The sequence below is a fragment of the Neodiprion fabricii genome, chromosome 7 (assembly GCF_021155785.1).
Source record: "Neodiprion fabricii isolate iyNeoFabr1 chromosome 7, iyNeoFabr1.1, whole genome shotgun sequence".
NCBI classification, from domain to species: Eukaryota; Metazoa; Arthropoda; class Insecta; order Hymenoptera; family Diprionidae; genus Neodiprion; species Neodiprion fabricii.
The window spans coordinates 9,269,992-9,290,039 of NC_060245.1; the positions used below are offsets into that span (position 1 = coordinate 9,269,992).

The 20,048-nt window shown below is 40.6% G+C and overlaps 1 protein-coding gene across 1 annotated transcript; it reads right to left on the reverse strand.

The window, feature by feature from the left end:
• Positions 1-309: 309 nt before the first annotated feature.
• Positions 310-1,306, reverse strand: LOC124186668. The gene is made up of 3 exons (XM_046578549.1): positions 703-1,306; positions 449-643; positions 310-350 (listed from the first exon to the last, which is right to left on the reverse strand). Exons 1-3 carry the CDS (start codon positions 1,304-1,306, stop codon positions 310-312), a joined length of 840 nt encoding a protein of 279 aa, XP_046434505.1.
• Between the last annotated feature and the right edge of the window lie 18,742 nt (positions 1,307-20,048).

The window sequence follows — 20,048 nt, forward strand, 5'->3', positions numbered from 1 at the left end:
ACAAAATTGCTGAATATGCACATGATTCTACTTCCTTTACCGTGGCCACACCCTTTAAACAAAAACAAGTTCCAAGTTTATCTATAAATCGCTTTATGGATGATGGTACAATAATGATCTTCATCAAAAAAATGCTGTAGGCAAAGTGATTCTTTACACCAAGAACATCTGATTACTGCGACATTCGTGCAACCTTCGATTTCGCAATTCGGATGAGATGACTGTCCAAATGTAAAATCAACGGGGTTATCAAATTCATCAGGTTTCTTTGCAATGAACCCGCTTTTATGCCACGCATAACGAAACAAATTATGATATCGCGGAGATGACAGTTGGTTGTGAACTAAATACTGTAATTTTATTATATTATTCCTTAAATGTATATTTAAATCGTAATCAAGAAGAACTAGGGTGTCTGAAAAATGACGAATATAATTTTTCCATATACGGAAGCCGAAAACATCGAGAGGTTGAATTTTTCCAGTGGTTCCCTTCGGTATCAATAAAGTCGTCAACTTTTTGTCTGGGGGTGTTGTCTCTTGCACAACTCTAGAACAATGCCCACTCCAAGAATCAATTAGAAGTAGACTCTTCGGTCCCACTTTTGGGATAAACACTTCTTCTAACCACATCTTGAAATGCTCTGTAATGAATCATTGTGATTAATACCGTTTGAATAGCGCGAAATAAGAATTATTATACCTGAAGTAAGTTTTCCTGATTTGAAAGCTGTGATGAAAACATTTGGCGGTCTGAATAAATGTTGTTCAACTATAGGTCCGAACGTTCCGGATGGTTCTTTTAAAACAATAAATGAAGGAGATAATAATTTTCCGTCCGCTGAAATTGTAGGCTGTATAGTATAACTGTGCGTTGTTGAAGTTACTGATTGTACTATGCACGACACTTGTTGAGTTCCTTCTTCCGTTAACGTTCGTCCAGAATGAATCTCTATTTGGAAACCACTCTGATCAGAATTATATATATTTTGTCCATATCCATATTCGGAAATATAAGGTTCAACTCTTTTCAAAAATTCTTCAGCACTCTTGTGTAAATATTCACTATTTTCCACTGATTTTCGCGTGACGAATTTATTGATTTTTCTGCTAGTAATGCGATGGATCTTCTTAAAGTGAAGTAACCACGTTGGCGATGCTTTAAATCGGAAATATTTATGACTGATAAGTCCTTGGGCCTGTAAAGCCCATCTTCGCAGATCCGTATCATGAACAATCAAGCCTGCGTCAATGCCATTTTTCATATTCTGCAATGTATACTCTGATATGCGAGCCAATTTTTCCATGTATGTCCCTCCCTGATTGATTTGGTGTGCCCAACGACTCAATTGTCGTACTGATTTGAATTTTTTATGTCTATGACGAAGCGTATCAATTGAGCAATTTTTTTTCGTCTTTGCACTTCTCTAATATTTAACAGCTCTTCTTTTATAATCGAAACTTAAAGGTTCGTCATCTTCGGAACAGCTATCTTCAGGTCCTTCGGAAGGCACCTGAAAATCTGCATCTTCCACTGCGAACGTTTCAAGATTTTTGTAGGGCTCTTCAAAGTCAAGAGAATTTTCCTCAATCATTTTCCCACTATTATATTCTGTCATGCTTTGTGATAAAATGTTTTCGAAGTTCGATACTATTTCACGTTCATCATTTGTTAACGGGGACTCGAGTATATTCATTACTTCAAATGCTGCCCACAGAAGTTTAATAACGTTTATTGGCTTCACTTTCATTGCAAACGTGAGAAGAAATTCAATAACTGCTCGAAGTTCTGTTATTAACGTATTAACAAGCACTGAACGGTCTCACGACTTTTCATACTGAAAATATCCGAAAGATACGCGTAATCGTTAAAAAAAATATCTGTGCCATAGAATTAATTCAAGTAGAGATATGACTTGTTTACATATGACACACATCGAATTTTCGAGTAGTTGATAGTCTGCTTGAAATGAAAAATATTTACGTTTCTTGAAAAAAAATGGTAAAACAGTAAAATGATAAGAGAGCGAAGCCAGAATGAATGCGAGCCTCAAACAATGTTATTCAATGATTTATGGCTAAATACTAGACATTATTCGCAATATTGGGAAAAAAGTCGATAAGAATTCAGTTTTTGGAAAAAATCGAAAGCACGTATTCTGTATTCTTGCATGCTCTTCACAGTGCTGTTGGATTCATTGAGCTCTGATGAACATCTTGTTTCTAATGTAAAAAATGAACTTTGTATATACAAGTTAACCACTAAAATAAAGAGTTCTTGAGAATATTCGAAGTGTGTTTTTCATCACTTTTGACAAGGTATTTATCACTATCATTATTAGTTATCAAAATCCCCTCCTTGTATGAAAAACAGAAAAATCATCTTGGGAGGTGGTCAACTTTGGAGGGGTGTTTCACCTCTTTAAAATGAGTTTGGACCGATAAAAAAAAATACGTATGTCATCGATTTTGACCCTCTATAACATACCAAAGTTTCATCGGAATTGGAGGGGGACACCTGAAAACGTTTCCTTGTCAGATTCCTACAACTACAAACTAGCGTCCCTCGTTCCCATCCGATTCGTGATCTGATCAGGCGATGCATCGCCCCGTAGTCGGACTCCGTTAAGCAGTGGCGTATCTACCGGGGGTTCTGAGTGTGCGCAGAACACGGGTCCATGTAGTTCAAGGGCCCACGGTCTAGAGAAACAAAAAAAATTTGCAGCGAAAGACACCCAACTATAGAATGAAACAAAATCATTACATGTTCCTTGAATATTTATTTCAACTTTTCAATCATTCTACAGAATTAAACACAATCAAACTTAAAATCTAATTGATGCATTTCTTTGTTCAACGGAAATTCTTCTTTCACGCTTTTAGGGAAGCACAGATTTCAATTATATTTCTGATATCCATTTCCTGCGCTTCTTTACTTTCGATGGAAAGTATAGCCAGGCTTGTCAACCTTGTTTGAGCCATCGTGCTTCTTAAATAATTTTTTATTATTTTCAATATAGCAAATGACCGTTCCGCGCTGGATATTGCAACCGGCAAAGTCAGAAGTAAAATCAGAGCTGAACAGAAATCCGTAAAGGATGTGTTCAAAAGTTGGTATTCAATAATCAAAAATCTAGCTAACTCGTATACCGAGTTTATTTTTTCTAATTCCTTTTTAAAAGTGGTTCTGAATAATATTAGCTGCTGACAAAAGTTAGATAATAAATCAGACGGATATTTAATTGATAACGGCATGCCGAATTTTATCAATTCTTCGTCAGAAGCTGTTCGTAGAGTTTGTGGCAAAATCGAAGCGAACAGACTGACCGCATTATCCATTCCTGTAAAGCGGTCATTCAACTGACGGATAATGATATCCAAAGTGGCGTTGTACACTTGGATTTCGAAATTTTCTTTGGCATTTGTTAATCATTCATCGCTACAAAGTTGGTCAAACTTCTTTTTTATTTTACGAGTTCTCTTATTCTCGTATTCAACGTCTATGTTCCACGACTCCGCCAGCTCTGCAGCAGCCGTTTCAACGGATTGAAAATCACCTCGCAATGCTGACATTTTATCGTACACATTTTTCAAACGATCACATGCTTTTTGCAAGACAAAATTCGGGGTTTGGAGCAATTGAGATACAACATATAAGGTATTTAAGATTTCGGATTCTTGATGTTTATTGCGTCATTTCTTTCAAGTGCGTTTTCTGAAACGAGAATGATTTTAGTCAGCGCTTTCAAGATATCTTTAAAAAGAAAACGCAACGAAAATATCGCGTTGTTACGCGAAGACCATCGAGTAGGACACAAACGCTTTAGCGTATGATTTTGACTTTCGACAACAGATTTTAATAAGGCCCACCTCTTGATGCTATAACCGAAAAATACGTAAACGGTTTCCACGAAGTCATAAAACTTTTTTACTTCCAAAACTGAAGGTACCGCATCATTAATAACCAAATTGAAGTTGTGGGCAGCAAAGTGAATATACGCAGCTTTCGGTTGACTTCTAAGAGTAGTGTATATATGCCGGTTCTAACTCAAAGATGGCGGCGCTCCCCCCTAGTTCCCCCCTAGCTCCCCCCTAGCTCCCCCTAGCTCCCCCCCTAGCTCCCCCCTAGCTCCCCCCCCCCCCGACTCGCGGCGCACCGGCTCCACACGTGCACCCCCCCCCCCCCGACCCGCGGCGCACCCCCCCCCCTGGTCATTTTCGGCGGCTATTTCCATAGGATCACACACACACAAACACACACACACACACACACACACACACACACACGCACGCACACACACGCACGCACGCACGCACGCACGCACGCACACACACACACTAAATAATTCCTGTCGAGACTTGTTTGGCGCCGGAAAGCCGCACACAAATCGGATAGGGTAAAAACTCGCTAGATCTATTGAAAAAATTCCAGGAAATTGCTCTTTGAGATGGTGCCGACAATGCACTTAAACCAATCTGGGGCAGTGGTCCCCATAAAAATTCCTCGCACAATATGCGTGTCGAGACTTGTCCAATGGAAAAATTGTAGTGGTGGTGGGTGGTATATAAAGCGTACGTCTATCGTGATCGTCACTCTGTTCTCATCGTATTCTCATTGTGAACTGTTCTCGCTCGTGAAATAACCTCGAAACGCGATGGATCTAGCAAAAGTTAACCACGTCAGCCGCCTGGAGAATCTGCCAACCAAGAAGATGTCGGAACTCGAAATTGGGGGAGTGTATGACGTCATCGGGTTACGACTGGTCAAAACAAAATTCGGGGTATGTGTTCTGGCGACAATCGATGGAGAATACAACGTCTTCTTACCGCCGAGAATCGCAAGAGTTCTACAAGAAGATTCCAGTCAGCTGACTGAAATGTGTAGCATGGCCGGAGAAAATCGTCTGCAAATGAAATACCTTGGTGGAGAATTCAACAAGTTCGAATTTTCATGCAGTTATGCGCCTTAAATGAACTATGCGACCCCCCTCTACTTCCACAAAATTCATCCACGAGGGGGTAAAAGCGGGTGTGCTGGAGATGGAATAGTCAGTCTTCCACATACAATCCGTCAGTATATAATCGAGCGCAACATTCCCACTCCTCAACATGGCGATGATCCTAGACGTGCAATGTTTTATCGGTCATAACATGAAGTTTGTACCCAAGGAAGTCGCAGTCGTGAATGTAAACGGGTCGGGTCTGGATTACATCATTTTCAAGCCGCCCTATGATTTGGCAAGCCTACCACTTGAATGTAGAGCTACCAATGTATGGTTGACGCACAATCACCATGGAATATCATGGAACGCAGGCAACAAATCTCACGAGGATGTGACGAAGATTGTGAGAAAAATGGTTGAAAATGCGTGTTACGTATACGTCAAAGGGGCGGAGAAGAAAGCATGGCTGACGGAGATCGTCGATGGTACAACGAGGGTTATTATTATGGAAGATTTGCATATCATACCCCCTGCACTGGAAAAATTGAGGTATATGGAAGCGGCATCGTGGCACGACGCGAACCATGGATACTCTCCAGCGAATAACCTCCAGCAAGCAACAGCGCCAGGCTCAATTTGGTATGATGACAACTCTGAATACATCCCGGCATACAATTGCGCGTTTGAAAATGTGCAGCGACTAAGGAGTTGGTATTCGAAGGAGTGTACCAGCTCCCTCGAGAAATCCTTCCGTCTGTACAAAGAATTGGATGGTTTAAGGGGAATGATGTCCGAGGATATAGCTTTTTTACCAAAAGAATTTATCTGCACGTTCGCATCAAACTCCATCAATGATGTGTGGGATAAACTACCAGAGAATATGAAAATGGACCACGCCGTCGCAAGGTTCCGCAGATGTAGCATACATTATACACCAGGACCCGATGGCGATATCGTGGATGGACCGAATCCTCTAATTAAAGACTGTTTAGCTTGCAATCGTGTGTATAGATAATATGGACAATATTTACCAAAATAACAATAGAATTTATTACGATATATACAAATATATTCGCGTTTATATGTAGAATATTCGATAGAATTAATGTCAATTATATCATAGCTTATACATAGAATTAAAAAAAAATATATTCGCGTTTATATGTAGAATATTCGATAGAATTAATGTCAATTATATCATAGCTTATACATAGAATTAAAAAAAAATATATTCGCGTTTATATGTAGAATATTCGATAGAATTAATGTCAATTATATCATAGCTTATACATAGAATTAAAAAAAAATATATTCGCGTTTATATGTAGAATATTCGATAGAATTAATGTCAATTATATCATAGCTTATACATAGAATTAAAAAAATTTACTATTCGATAAAATTATAATCTAGAAATAGGATACATTACAAATATATATCTTTATAACTTTTACCCATTCTCCTCATACAAAATGTAAATGTTATGAATTTTTACTTGTGAAAAAATATATAATCAATAATTATGAATTTTGCGTGGTTTATTCCTCGAAATCATCCATAAAATCATTATCGCTATCCTGTTCGTTAACATTATCATCATCATCGCTATTTTCATCATCTATAATTATTACAATAGTTTCATTCGCCCATTTTTCTACAATTATTTGCATACATATATCACCGTAATTTATATAATATTGGCTGTTTGGTCTCACTCGAGCAGCTCGCGCATCCTCAACGAGATCCCGAAGCTCCTCCAACGAGAACTCGCGTGTTGCTTCGGAAAAGCCTATAATTATCTCTTCCTCAGCCTCCTCATCCTCGCCCCAATCAATGCTCGACCACTCGTCGTTATCATCACTCGAATGAGATAACATTCTTCCCAAAATTGATTCGCGATGAAAAATCTGTAAAAAGAGCAAGCCGAAATAGAAAAGTTGATGCTGCTGCACTCATCATTTATATGCATGATAAATCTCCAATTCAAAAAAGTTTCCACCTATTCAAAATGAGTGATACGGAGAAGGTGTGGAAGATACTAGAATTTTATTTTAATGTAGTGCTACTCACCAATCCTCGCCCGAATAATAACCATCATCGTCAGCTCTATCTATGTCTCCCAGGATTTCACGGATTTCATCAATCTGATCCAGAAGTAAACCGAATTCAAAGCGTGCGTCATTACCGCCATTCCAAACACCCTCCACCTCCTCCACCTCCTCCTCCTCCTCCTCCTCCTCCTCCACCTCCTCCTCCTCATCCTCCACATCACTCGATGATGATGATGATTCGAGATGATGCTCGCCAGCCAAATTATGTTCAAACTCGCGATGATCATCACCAACACTATCGTCAATACATCGCTCGGGGTTGATAATTAGCGTATCAGCATCACTATCAGTCAATTCATCCTCATCATCCTCCTCATAATAAGCCGCCCCTCTGCACACCCGCTTATATGTCGGCGATCGTGGTGATGAATGGGGTGGGGAGTCTGATGGCCCCCTTTTCTGTCCGTTCATATTTTTTCGATATGATTCTAAAATTTTTCCAGAATTTTTATGGATACGATGATAGGGAATACAGAAAAGTTAAAACAAATCGAAAAAAACTTTTGTTAACATACTAATCAAATGCGATAATCATTACGGAATTCAAATCAACATTATCGTAAGAGGATTGGCGTAGCAGCACATACATATATATGTGTATTCTATAAAGTACTCACAAAAAAATATAAACTCGTTGAAGTCTTGAGGTTTTTCCAATGAACACCGATTTTTTTCTTTCTCACAGCTCACTTTATCAAAAACGTCTGTTTTGACACGAAGGATTTTTCAAAATTACTAGAGAAGTTTTCAAACCACTGTTCGAATAAATACTAAAGGACTCGCACCCGCCCCCCACCGAGCAAAACCCAGCCGGCCAATCATTCGTAGAGCACGCATCACGTGACATAGAGACGAAAGAGTGACGCGGGGAAGGCGGTATAAGCTAGGAGAAAATTTTCTCAAGAGCTCGCCAGCTTTCCATTGCATACCCCACGCTAATATGGTTGGGGATGTGCAGGCTCGCTATCAAGAGTCGTAAAACCCCAAAACTGCATGTGCACATACCATCCGGTGAAGATCGGGCAAGATAAGATTTTTCTGACACCAAACACTGTTCGCCACTCGCTTTTCGTTGACCGATTTTTCCCACCACATGGCTCACGCTGCTTAACGACTCATAAAACCCAAAAATTTAGGGATGGTGGGAGGGGGACTGCGGACCCCGTCGCCTCTGACGCCATTTTTTACATGAATTTCATCTTCTCTGCAGAGTCGGGAGGGTGATGAAAAGCGGGCAAGATAAGATTTTTCTAACACCAAACACTGTTCGCCACTCGCTTTTCGTTGACCGATTTTTCGACGAAAGAGTAACGCGGGGGAGGTGGTATAAGCTAGGAGAAAATTTTCTCAAGAGCTCGCCAGCTTTCCATTGCATACCCGACGCTAATATGGTTGGGGATGTGCAGGCTCGGACTTGCTCGCTATCAAGAGTCGTAAAACCCCAAAACTGCATGTGCACATACCATCCGGTGAAGAGCGGGCAAGATAAGATTTTTCTGACACCAAACACTGTTCGCCACTCGCTTTTCATTGACCGATTTTTCCCACCACATGGCTCACGCTGCTTAACGACTCATAAAACCCAAAAATTTAGGGATGGCGGGAGGGGGACTGCGGACCCCGTCGCCTCTGACCTCATTTTTTACATGAATTTCATCTTCTCTGCAGAGCCGGGAGAGCAATAAAACTCAAAAATTTAGGGACGGCCGGTCGGATAAAGGGTGGGCCCAGTCGGCTCTGACGTCATTTTTCCCTCCGAGATGCGCAGAACGCAGTGCGCACCGCATCTCTGACGTCATTTTACTCTCCGATATGCGCATCTCTGACGTCATTTTACTCTCCGATATGCGCAGAACGCAGTGCGCACAGTGGTGACGGGTGGAAATATCGGTACTCCTGCGGGTGTACAATGGGACGACGTGGATAGCGCTTTTGCCAGCCGAATCAGAACGGGGGTTGTCACAAATCTCCGTCATAAAAATTTGGACGCCTTTCTGGACGATGTGCAGCGCGTCGTCACTGACACCTCTGACTATCCGCCCGACAATGTGTATGGTATTCCCCTTAAAAACAAAAAACAACTAGGGCTAATGAAGGATGAAAATAATGGTAAAATTATGACAGAGTTTGTGGGACTGCGAGCAAAGCTGTACACATTTACTACGAGGGGCGAGGATGGGGAAAAATATGACAGTGGCGTAAAAGTGAGTAAGCGTGCCAAGGGTGTAAGAAATTCATCGATAAATAGCATCACGTTTGATGATTATAAGCGCTGTCTGACGGCTTACCGAGAGTTGACTCTTCTACAGTGTTTAATACGCAGCAAAAAACACGAAGTAAGCACGATCGTACAAAAAAATTGGCTCTGAGTTGGCAGGATGACAAGCGGCAATTGATACCTGGACAGACCGACACCGTACCTTGGGGGTTTGTCCCAGCCTCCCAATAGCTATAGGATAAACTTTAAACATAGAATTGATGTAAATATTTGATGTTTGACGCCTCGAACGATCCACCATCGGGCGAAAACGTTTCATGATCAATACGATATTTAATGGATTTGAAGTTTCGAAATGCGAATTCATATACTCAACAATTGTTTATTTATTTATTATTGATATATCAAGCAATTATTCATATTTATTCGTTTACCACGAGAAAAGTTTTCAGAAAATGAAAAAAAATTTTCGGGAAACGAAAAAAACTTTTCAGAAAATGAAAAAAACTTTTCAGAAAACGAAGAAAAGTTTTCAGAAAACTTTTTTCCCATTTGATTAACACGTAAAAAAAGTTTTCAGAAAATGAAAAAAAGTTTTCCAAAAAATAAAACGTGTAACAATCGTACGGCAAAATTGCATAATATCATTATTATTATCACTATTATTATTATCATTATTATTATTATTATTTTCGTAGTACATGCGCGCACAAAGGAGATAAAATGTGGAAATATTTGTATATTCAAAATCTTTTATTGTAATTCGGAAAATACATACAAATTATGTTACATGTCTGTTTTATTTATCCAACTATTGTGCGAATTATCAAAACCCGACCACTTCACATAGAACAGATTCCCCCATTTGCATAACACTTTCTCCACAAGGTAGCCGTCGGGATATTTCACTTTGGTGAGCTCTTCCTCGTAGAAGCCCCCCTCGATGGGATGATCTTGATAATCGGTAAGTTTGTAGGTGGGTGGATTGGTATTTTTCACCTCACTCACGGTGAATATTTCTGTCGTCCAATTGGATGTATAGCCTTTTTCAAATACATTCTTGTACTTGCTGATTCGAACTCGATCGTCTACACTGAATTTCCGCGCTCGATCACTTCGTTTGATTTGCCGAGGCTTGTACACGCTACGATACAGCTGTTTTTCATTCTCCGTGATAACATCCTGTAAGTTTTATTTGAATCGTGCGATGTTTGGTGTTGTTGTAGGACTTCATTAAATCATCCAAAATATTAATCCACTTGTGAAATCCTAGGAGAGTAAACCACATCCACATTTTATTTTTTCAATGTTCGACTAAAAACGTTCGCATATCGACGCCTTTATGTTGCTGAGTGTCAAATACATGTTGATATTGTGCTGCATCATGGGGGCTTTCAATTTGCTGTTGTGACATTCTTTGCATTGATCAACGTATAGATGTGCAGGTATACGGCTCTGGGTTAGTACAGATTTCATAGCAGCAGCCGCATCTTTCCCCCTCCCCACCACGGATGAGGATGAAACAAAAATGTGACAACGGTGTTAAAATGGGTAAGCGTGTCAAGGATGCGAAAACTGCAACGATAAATAACATCACGTTTAATGATTATAAGAACCGTCTGAGGGGCTTACCAAGAGTTGATCAACCCCACAGTGCTTAATACATAGTAAAAAAATGCGAGGTTAGCTCCAATGTACTGAAAAATTGATCATGAGTTGACAAGACGGTAATATGCAACCGATACCTGGGCAAACAGGCACCAGAACTTGGAGGGTGTGCTGCAACCCCGCAATAAACTAGCCGTAGGCTGGAACTGTGGGCATAGAACCGTTGTAAATATATGCGTTTGACATTCATGGCGATAGTTCATGAAGCAGAGACGTTTCGCCGGCAATACGATATTGAGCAGATCGAAGTTTTAAAATTCGAATACCGTGTAAATTCATGTATTCATCAATTATTTATTTATTCATTATTAATATATTGAACAATTATTCATATTTATTCGTTTACCACGAAAAAAAGTTTTCAGAAAATGAAAAAAAGTTTCCAGAAAACGAAAAAACGTTTTCAGAAAATGAAAAAAAGTTTTCCGAAAACTTTTTCCCCATTTGATTAACACGTAAAAAAAGTTTTCAGAAAATGAAAAAAAGTTTCCAGAAAACGAAGAAAAATTTCAGAAAACGAAGAAAAATTTCAGAAAATGAAAAAAAGTTCATCAAAAAATAAAATGAGCATTAATCGTATCGAAAAATTATAGATTATCATTATTATTATTATTATCATCATCATTATTATCATCATTTGAAGGCCTTTGATCACGGCAGGCGATGGTGGAGGTGCCCCCCTGCTACCAGGGTCCGGCACTATCGACGTCGAGGCCGCCTGCAGCCCCTCTCTTCCGCAGTCTAGGAGGACCGCGATCCTCGCCCCTTCCAAGGTCGTCGCAAGAGCCGTCATTGCTCGCGTAGTAATGACCCCTGGATTTAGAGTTCGCATGATTGAGCTACGCATACGACGTCCTGGCGCGGAGCTTCGGGGCGGCACAGCCAAAATATTAGTCCACTTGTGAAATGCTAGGACACAGCCGCCCCTGAAGCTCCGCGCCAGGACGTCGTATGCGTAGCTCAATCATGCGAACTCTAAATCCAGGGGTCATTACTACGCGAGCAATGACGGCTCTTGCGACGACCTTGGAAGGGGCGAGGATCGCGGTCCTCCTAGACTGCGGAAGAGAGGGGCTGCAGGCGGCCTCGACGTCGATAGTGCCGGACCCTGGTAGCAGGGGGGCACCTCCACCATCGCCTGCCGTGATCAAAGGCCTTCAAATGATGATAATAATGATGATGATAATAATAATAATAATGATAATCTATAATTTTTCGATACGATTAATGCTCATTTTATTTTTTGATGAACTTTTTTTCATTTTCTGAAATTTTTCTTCGTTTTCTGAAATTTTTCTTCGTTTTCTGGAAACTTTTTTTCATTTTCTGAAAACTTTTTTTACGTGTTAATCAAATGGGGAAAAAGTTTTCGGAAAACTTTTTTTCATTTTCTGAAAACGTTTTTTCGTTTTCTGGAAACTTTTTTTCATTTTCTGAAAACTTTTTTTCGTGGTAAACGAATAAATATGAATAATTGTTCAATATATTAATAATGAATAAATAAATAATTGATGAATACATGAATTTACACGGTATTCGAATTTTAAAACTTCGATCTGCTCAATATCGTATTGCCGGCGAAACGTCTCTGCTTCATGAACTATCGCCATGAATGTCAAACGCATATATTTACAACGGTTCTATGCCCACAGTTCCAGCCTACGGCTAGTTTATTGCGGGGTTGCAGCACACCCTCCAAGTTCTGGTGCCTGTTTGCCCAGGTATCGGTTGCATATTACCGTCTTGTCAACTCATGATCAATTTTTCAGTACATTGGAGCTAACCTCGCATTTTTTTACTATGTATTAAGCACTGTGGGGTTGATCAACTCTTGGTAAGCCCCTCAGACGGTTCTTATAATCATTAAACGTGATGTTATTTATCGTTGCAGTTTTCGCATCCTTGACACGCTTACCCATTTTAACACCGTTGTCACATTTTTGTTTCATCCTCATCCGTGGTGGGGAGGGGGAAAGATGCGGCTGCTGCTATGAAATCTGTACTAACCCAGAGCCGTATACCTGCACATCTATACGTTGATCAATGCAAAGAATGTCACAACAGCAAATTGAAAGCCCCCATGATGCAGCACAATATCAACATGTATTTGACACTCAGCAACATAAAGGCGTCGATATGCGAACGTTTTTAGTCGAACATTGAAAAAATAAAATGTGGATGTGGTTTACTCTCCTAGGATTTCACAAGTGGATTAATATTTTGGATGATTTAATGAAGTCCTACAACAACACCAAACATCGCACGATTCAAATAAAACTTACAGGATGTTATCACGGAGAATGAAAAACAGCTGTATCGTAGCGTGTACAAGCCTCGGCAAATCAAACGAAGTGATCGAGCGCGGAAATTCAGTGTAGACGATCGAGTTCGAATCAGCAAGTACAAGAATGTATTTGAAAAAGGCTATACATCCAATTGGACGACAGAAATATTCACCGTGAGTGAGGTGAAAAATACCAATCCACCCACCTACAAACTTACCGATTATCAAGATCATCCCATCGAGGGGGGCTTCTACGAGGAAGAGCTCACCAAAGTGAAATATCCCGACGGCTACCTTGTGGAGAAAGTGTTACGCAAATGGGGGAATCTGTTCTATGTGAAGTGGTCGGGTTTTGATAATTCGCACAATAGTTGGATAAATAAAACAGACATGTAACATAATTTGTATGTATTTTCCGAATTACAATAAAAGATTTTGAATATACAAATATTTCCACATTTTATCTCCTTTGTGCGCGCATGTACTACGAAAATAATAATAATAATAATGATAATAATAATAGTGATAATAATAATGATATTATGCAATTTTGCCGTACGATTGTTACACGTTTTATTTTTTGGAAAACTTTTTTTCATTTTCTGAAAACTTTTTTTCGTTTTCTGAAAACTTTTTTTCATTTTCTGAAAACTTTTTTTCATTTTCTGAAAACTTTTTTTACGTGTTAATCAAATGGGAAAAAAGTTTTCTGAAAACTTTTCTTCGTTTTCTGAAAAGTTTTTTTCATTTTCTGAAAAGTTTTTTTCGTTTCCCGAAAATTTTTTTTCATTTTCTGAAAACTTTTCTCGTGGTAAACGAATAAATATGAATAATTGCTTGATATATCAATAATAAATAAATAAACAATTGTTGAGTATATGAATTCGCATTTCGAAACTTCAAATCCATTAAATATCGTATTGATCATGAAACGTTTTCGCCCGATGGTGGATCGTTCGAGGCGTCAAACATCAAATATTTACATCAATTCTATGTTTAAAGTTTATCCTATAGCTATTGGGAGGCTGGGACAAACCCCCAAGGTACGGTGTCGGTCTGTCCAGGTATCAATTGCCGCTTGTCATCCTGCCAACTCAGAGCCAATTTTTTTGTACGATCGTGCTTACTTCGTGTTTTTTGCTGCGTATTAAACACTGTAGAAGAGTCAACTCTCGGTAAGCCGTCAGACAGCGCTTATAATCATCAAACGTGATGCTATTTATCGATGAATTTCTTACACCCTTGGCACGCTTACTCACTTTTACGCCACTGTCATATTTTTCCCCATCCTCGCCCCTCGTAGTAAATGTGTACAGCTTTGCTCGCAGTCCCACAAACTCTGTCATAATTTTACCATTATTTTCATCCTTCATTAGCCCTAGTTGTTTTTTGTTTTTAAGGGGAATACCATACACATTGTCGGGCGGATAGTCAGAGGTGTCAGTGACGACGCGCTGCACATCGTCCAGAAAGGCGTCCAAATTTTTATGACGGAGATTTGTGACAACCCCCGTTCTGATTCGGCTGGCAAAAGCGCTATCCACGTCGTCCCATTGTACACCCGCAGGAGTACCGATATTTCCACCCGTCACCACTGTGCGCACTGCGTTCTGCGCATATCGGAGAGTAAAATGACGTCAGAGATGCGCATATCGGAGAGTAAAATGACGTCAGAGATGCGGTGCGCACTGCGTTCTGCGCATCTCGGAGGGAAAAATGACGTCAGAGCCGACTGGGCCCACCCTTTATCCGACCGGCCGTCCCTAAATTTTTGAGTTTTATTGCTCTCCCGGCTCTGCAGAGAAGATGAAATTCATGTAAAAAATGAGGTCAGAGGCGACGGGGTCCGCAGTCCCCCTCCCGCCATCCCTAAATTTTTGGGTTTTATGAGTCGTTAAGCAGCGTGAGCCATGTGGTGGGAAAAATCGGTCAATGAAAAGCGAGTGGCGAACAGTGTTTGGTGTCAGAAAAATCTTATCTTGCCCGCTCTTCACCGGATGGTATGTGCACATGCAGTTTTGGGGTTTTACGACTCTTGATAGCGAGCAAGTCCGAGCCTGCACATCCCCAACCATATTAGCGTCGGGTATGCAATGGAAAGCTGGCGAGCTCTTGAGAAAATTTTCTCCTAGCTTATACCACCTCCCCCGCGTTACTCTTTCGTCGAAAAATCGGTCAACGAAAAGCGAGTGGCGAACAGTGTTTGGTGTTAGAAAAATCTTATCTTGCCCGCTTTTCATCACCCTCCCGACTCTGCAGAGAAGATGAAATTCATGTAAAAAATGGCGTCAGAGGCGACGGGGTCCGCAGTCCCCCTCCCACCATCCCTAAATTTTTGGGTTTTATGAGTCGTTAAGCAGCGTGAGCCATGTGGTGGGAAAAATCGGTCAACGAAAAGCGAGTGGCGAACAGTGTTTGGTGTCAGAAAAATCTTATCTTGCCCGATCTTCACCGGATGGTATGTGCACATGCAGTTTTGGGGTTTTACGACTCTTGATAGCGAGCCTGCACATCCCCAACCATATTAGCGTGGGGTATGCAATGGAAAGCTGGCGAGCTCTTGAGAAAATTTTCTCCTAGCTTATACCGCCTTCCCCGCGTCACTCTTTCGTCTCTATGTCACGTGATGCGTGCTCTACGAATGATTGGCCGGCTGGGTTTTGCTCGGTGGGGGGCGGGTGCGAGTCCTTTAGTATTTATTCGAACAGTGGTTTGAAAACTTCTCTAGTAATTTTGAAAAATCCTTCGTGTCAAAACAGACGTTTTTGATAAAGTGAGCTGTGAGAAAGAAAAAAATCGGTGTTCATTGGAAAAACCTCAAGACTTCAACGAGTTTATATTTTTTTGTGAGTACTTTATAGAATACACATATATATGTATGTGCTGCTACGCCAATCCTCTTACGATAATGTTGATTTGAATTCCGTAATGATTATCGCATTTGATTAGTATGTTAACAAAAGTTTTTTTCGATTTGTTTTAACTTTTCTGTATTCCCTATCATCGTATCCATAAAAATTCTGGAAAAATTTTAGAATCATATCGAAAAAATATGAACGGACAGAAAAGGGGGCCATCAGACTCCCCACCCCATTCATCACCACGATCGCCGACATATAAGCGGGTGTGCAGAGGGGCGGCTTATTATGAGGAGGATGATGAGGATGAATTGACTGATAGTGATGCTGATACGCTAATTATCAACCCCGAGCGATGTATTGACGATAGTGTTGGTGATGATCATCGCGAGTTTGAACATAATTTGGCTGGCGAGCATCATCTCGAATCATCATCATCATCGAGTGATGTGGAGGATGAGGAGGAGGAGGTGGAGGAGGAGGAGGAGGAGGAGGAGGAGGTGGAGGAGGTGGAGGGTGTTTGGAATGGCGGTAATGACGCACGCTTTGAATTCGGTTTACTTCTGGATCAGATTGATGAAATCCGTGAAATCCTGGGAGACATAGATAGAGCTGACGATGATGGTTATTATTCGGGCGAGGATTGGTGAGTAGCACTACATTAAAATAAAATTCTAGTATCTTCCACACCTTCTCCGTATCACTCATTTTGAATAGGTGGAAACTTTTTTGAATTGGAGATTTATCATGCATATAAATGATGAGTGCAGCAGCATCAACTTTTCTATTTCGGCTTGCTCTTTTTACAGATTTTTCATCGCGAATCAATTTTGGGAAGAATGTTATCTCATTCGAGTGATGATAACGACGAGTGGTCGAGCATTGATTGGGGCGAGGATGAGGAGGCTGAGGAAGAGATAATTATAGGCTTTTCCGAAGCAACACGCGAGTTCTCGTTGGAGGAGCTTCGGGATCTCGTTGAGGATGCGCGAGCTGCTCGAGTGAGACCAAACAGCCAATATTATATAAATTACGGTGATATATGTATGCAAATAATTGTAGAAAAATGGGCGAATGAAACTATTGTAATAATTATAGATGATGAAAATAGCGATGATGATGATAATGTTAACGAACAGGATAGCGATAATGATTTTATGGATGATTTCGAGGAATAAACCACGCAAAATTCATAATTATTGATTATATATTTTTTCACAAGTAAAAATTCATAACATTTACATTTTGTATGAGGAGAATGGGTAAAAGTTATAAAGATATATATTTGTAATGTATCCTATTTCTAGATTATAATTTTATCGAATAGTAAATTTTTTTAATTCTATGTATAAGCTATGATATAATTGACATTAATTCTATCGAATATTCTACATATAAACGCGAATATATTTTTTTTTAATTCTATGTATAAGCTATGATATAATTGACATTAATTCTATCGAATATTCTACATATAAACGCGAATATATTTTTTTTTAATTCTATGTATAAGCTATGATATAATTGACATTAATTCTATCGAATATTCTACATATAAACGCGAATATATTTTTTTTTAATTCTATGTATAAGCTATGATATAATTGACATTAATTCTATCGAATATTCTACATATAAACGCGAATATATTTGTATATATCGTAATAAATTCTATTGTTATTTTGGTAAATATTGTCCATATTATCTATACACACGATTGCAAGCTAAACAGTCTTTAATTAGAGGATTCGGTCCATCCACGATATCGCCATCGGGTCCTGGTGTATAATGTATGCTACATCTGCGGAACCTTGCGACGGCGTGGTCCATTTTCATATTCTCTGGTAGTTTATCCCACACATCATTGATGGAGTTTGATGCGAACGTGCAGATAAATTCTTTTGGTAAAAAAGCTATATCCTCGGACATCATTCCCCTTAAACCATCCAATTCTTTGTACAGACGGAAGGATTTCTCGAGGGAGCTGGTACACTCCTTCGAATACCAACTCCTTAGTCGCTGCACATTTTCAAACGCGCAATTGTATGCCGGGATGTATTCAGAGTTGTCATCATACCAAATTGAGCCTGGCGCTGCTGCTTGCTGGAGGTTATTCGCTGGAGAGTATCCATGGTTCGCGTCGTGCCACGATGCCGCTTCCATATACCTCAATTTTTCCAGTGCAGGGGGTATGATATGCAAATCTTCCATAATAATAACCCTCGTTGTACCATCGACGATCTCCGTCAGCCATGCTTTCTTCTCCGCCCCTTTGACGTATACGTAACACGCATTTTCAACCATTTTTCTCACAATCTTCGTCACATCCTCGTGAGATTTGTTGCCTGCGTTCCATGATATTCCATGGTGATTGTGCGTCAACCATACATTGGTAGCTCTACATTCAAGTGGTAGGCTTGCCAAATCATAGGGCGGCTTGAAAATGATGTAATCCAGACCCGACCCGTTTACATTCACGACTGCGACTTCCTTGGGTACAAACTTCATGTTATGACCGATAAAACATTGCACGTCTAGGATCATCGCCATGTTGAGGAGTGGGAATGTTGCGCTCGATTATATACTGACGGATTGTATGTGGAAGACTGACTATTCCATCTCCAGCACACCCGCTTTTACCCCCTCGTGGATGAATTTTGTGGAAGTAGAGGGGGGTCGCATAGTTCATTTAAGGCGCATAACTGCATGAAAATTCGAACTTGTTGAATTCTCCACCAAGGTATTTCATTTGCAGACGATTTTCTCCGGCCATGCTACACATTTCAGTCAGCTGACTGGAATCTTCTTGTAGAACTCTTGCGATTCTCGGCGGTAAGAAGACGTTGTATTCTCCATCGATTGTCGCCAGAACACATACCCCGAATTTTGTTTTGACCAGTCGTAACCCGATGACGTCATACACTCCCCCAATTTCGAGTTCCGACATCTTCTTGGTTGGCAGATTCTCCAGGCGGCTGACGTGGTTAACTTTTGCTAGATCCATCGCGTTTCGAGGTTATTTCACGAGCGAGAACAGTTCACAATGAGAATACGATGAGAACAGAGTGACGATCACGATAGACGTACGCTTTATATACCACCCACCACCACTACAATTTTTCCATTGGACAAGTCTCGACACGCATATTGTGCGAGGAATTTTTATGGGGACCACTGCCCCAGATTGGTTTAAGTGCATTGTCGGCACCATCTCAAAGAGCAATTTCCTGGAATTTTTTCAATAGATCTAGCGAGTTTTTACCCTATCCGATTTGTGTGCGGCTTTCCGGCGCCAAACAAGTCTCGACAGGAATTATTTAGTGTGTGTGTGTGCGTGCGTGCGTGCGTGCGTGCGTGCGTGTGTGTGCGTGTGTGTGTGTGTGTGTGTGTGTGTGTGTGTGTGTGTGTGTGTGTGTGTGTGATCCTATGGAAATAGCCGCCGAAAATGACCAGGGGGGGGGGGGGGTGCGCCGCGGGTCGGGGGGGGGGGGGTGCACGTGTGGAGACGGTGCGCCGCGAGTCGGGGGGGGGGGGGGGAGCTAGGGGGGAGCTAGGGGGGGAGCTAGGGGGAGCTAGGGGGGAGCTAGGGGGGAACTAGGGGGGAGCGCCGCCATCTTTGAGTTAGAACCGGCATATATACACTACTTCTAAGTATTCGTGCCTGTGAACCGTTGTAAGCGCCACTCATATTAGCTGCACCATCGTATGCCTGACCGCAAAGTTTATCCAGACTTAAATCATTTTTGTTCAGAAATTTAAAAATTGAAGTTTCTAGTGTTTCTGCTTTTTGATCGTCTGCGGTTACAAAACCTGAGAAAGCTTCTTTAATTTCAATATCCGAAATATTTTCATATTCTTTTGAGAGCTTTACAAATCGAACCATTATGCTGACCTGGTCGATTTTAGATATGTCTTGTGTACTGTCAATTATGATTGAGAAACCCGGAGAGCCATTAATTTCACTTAT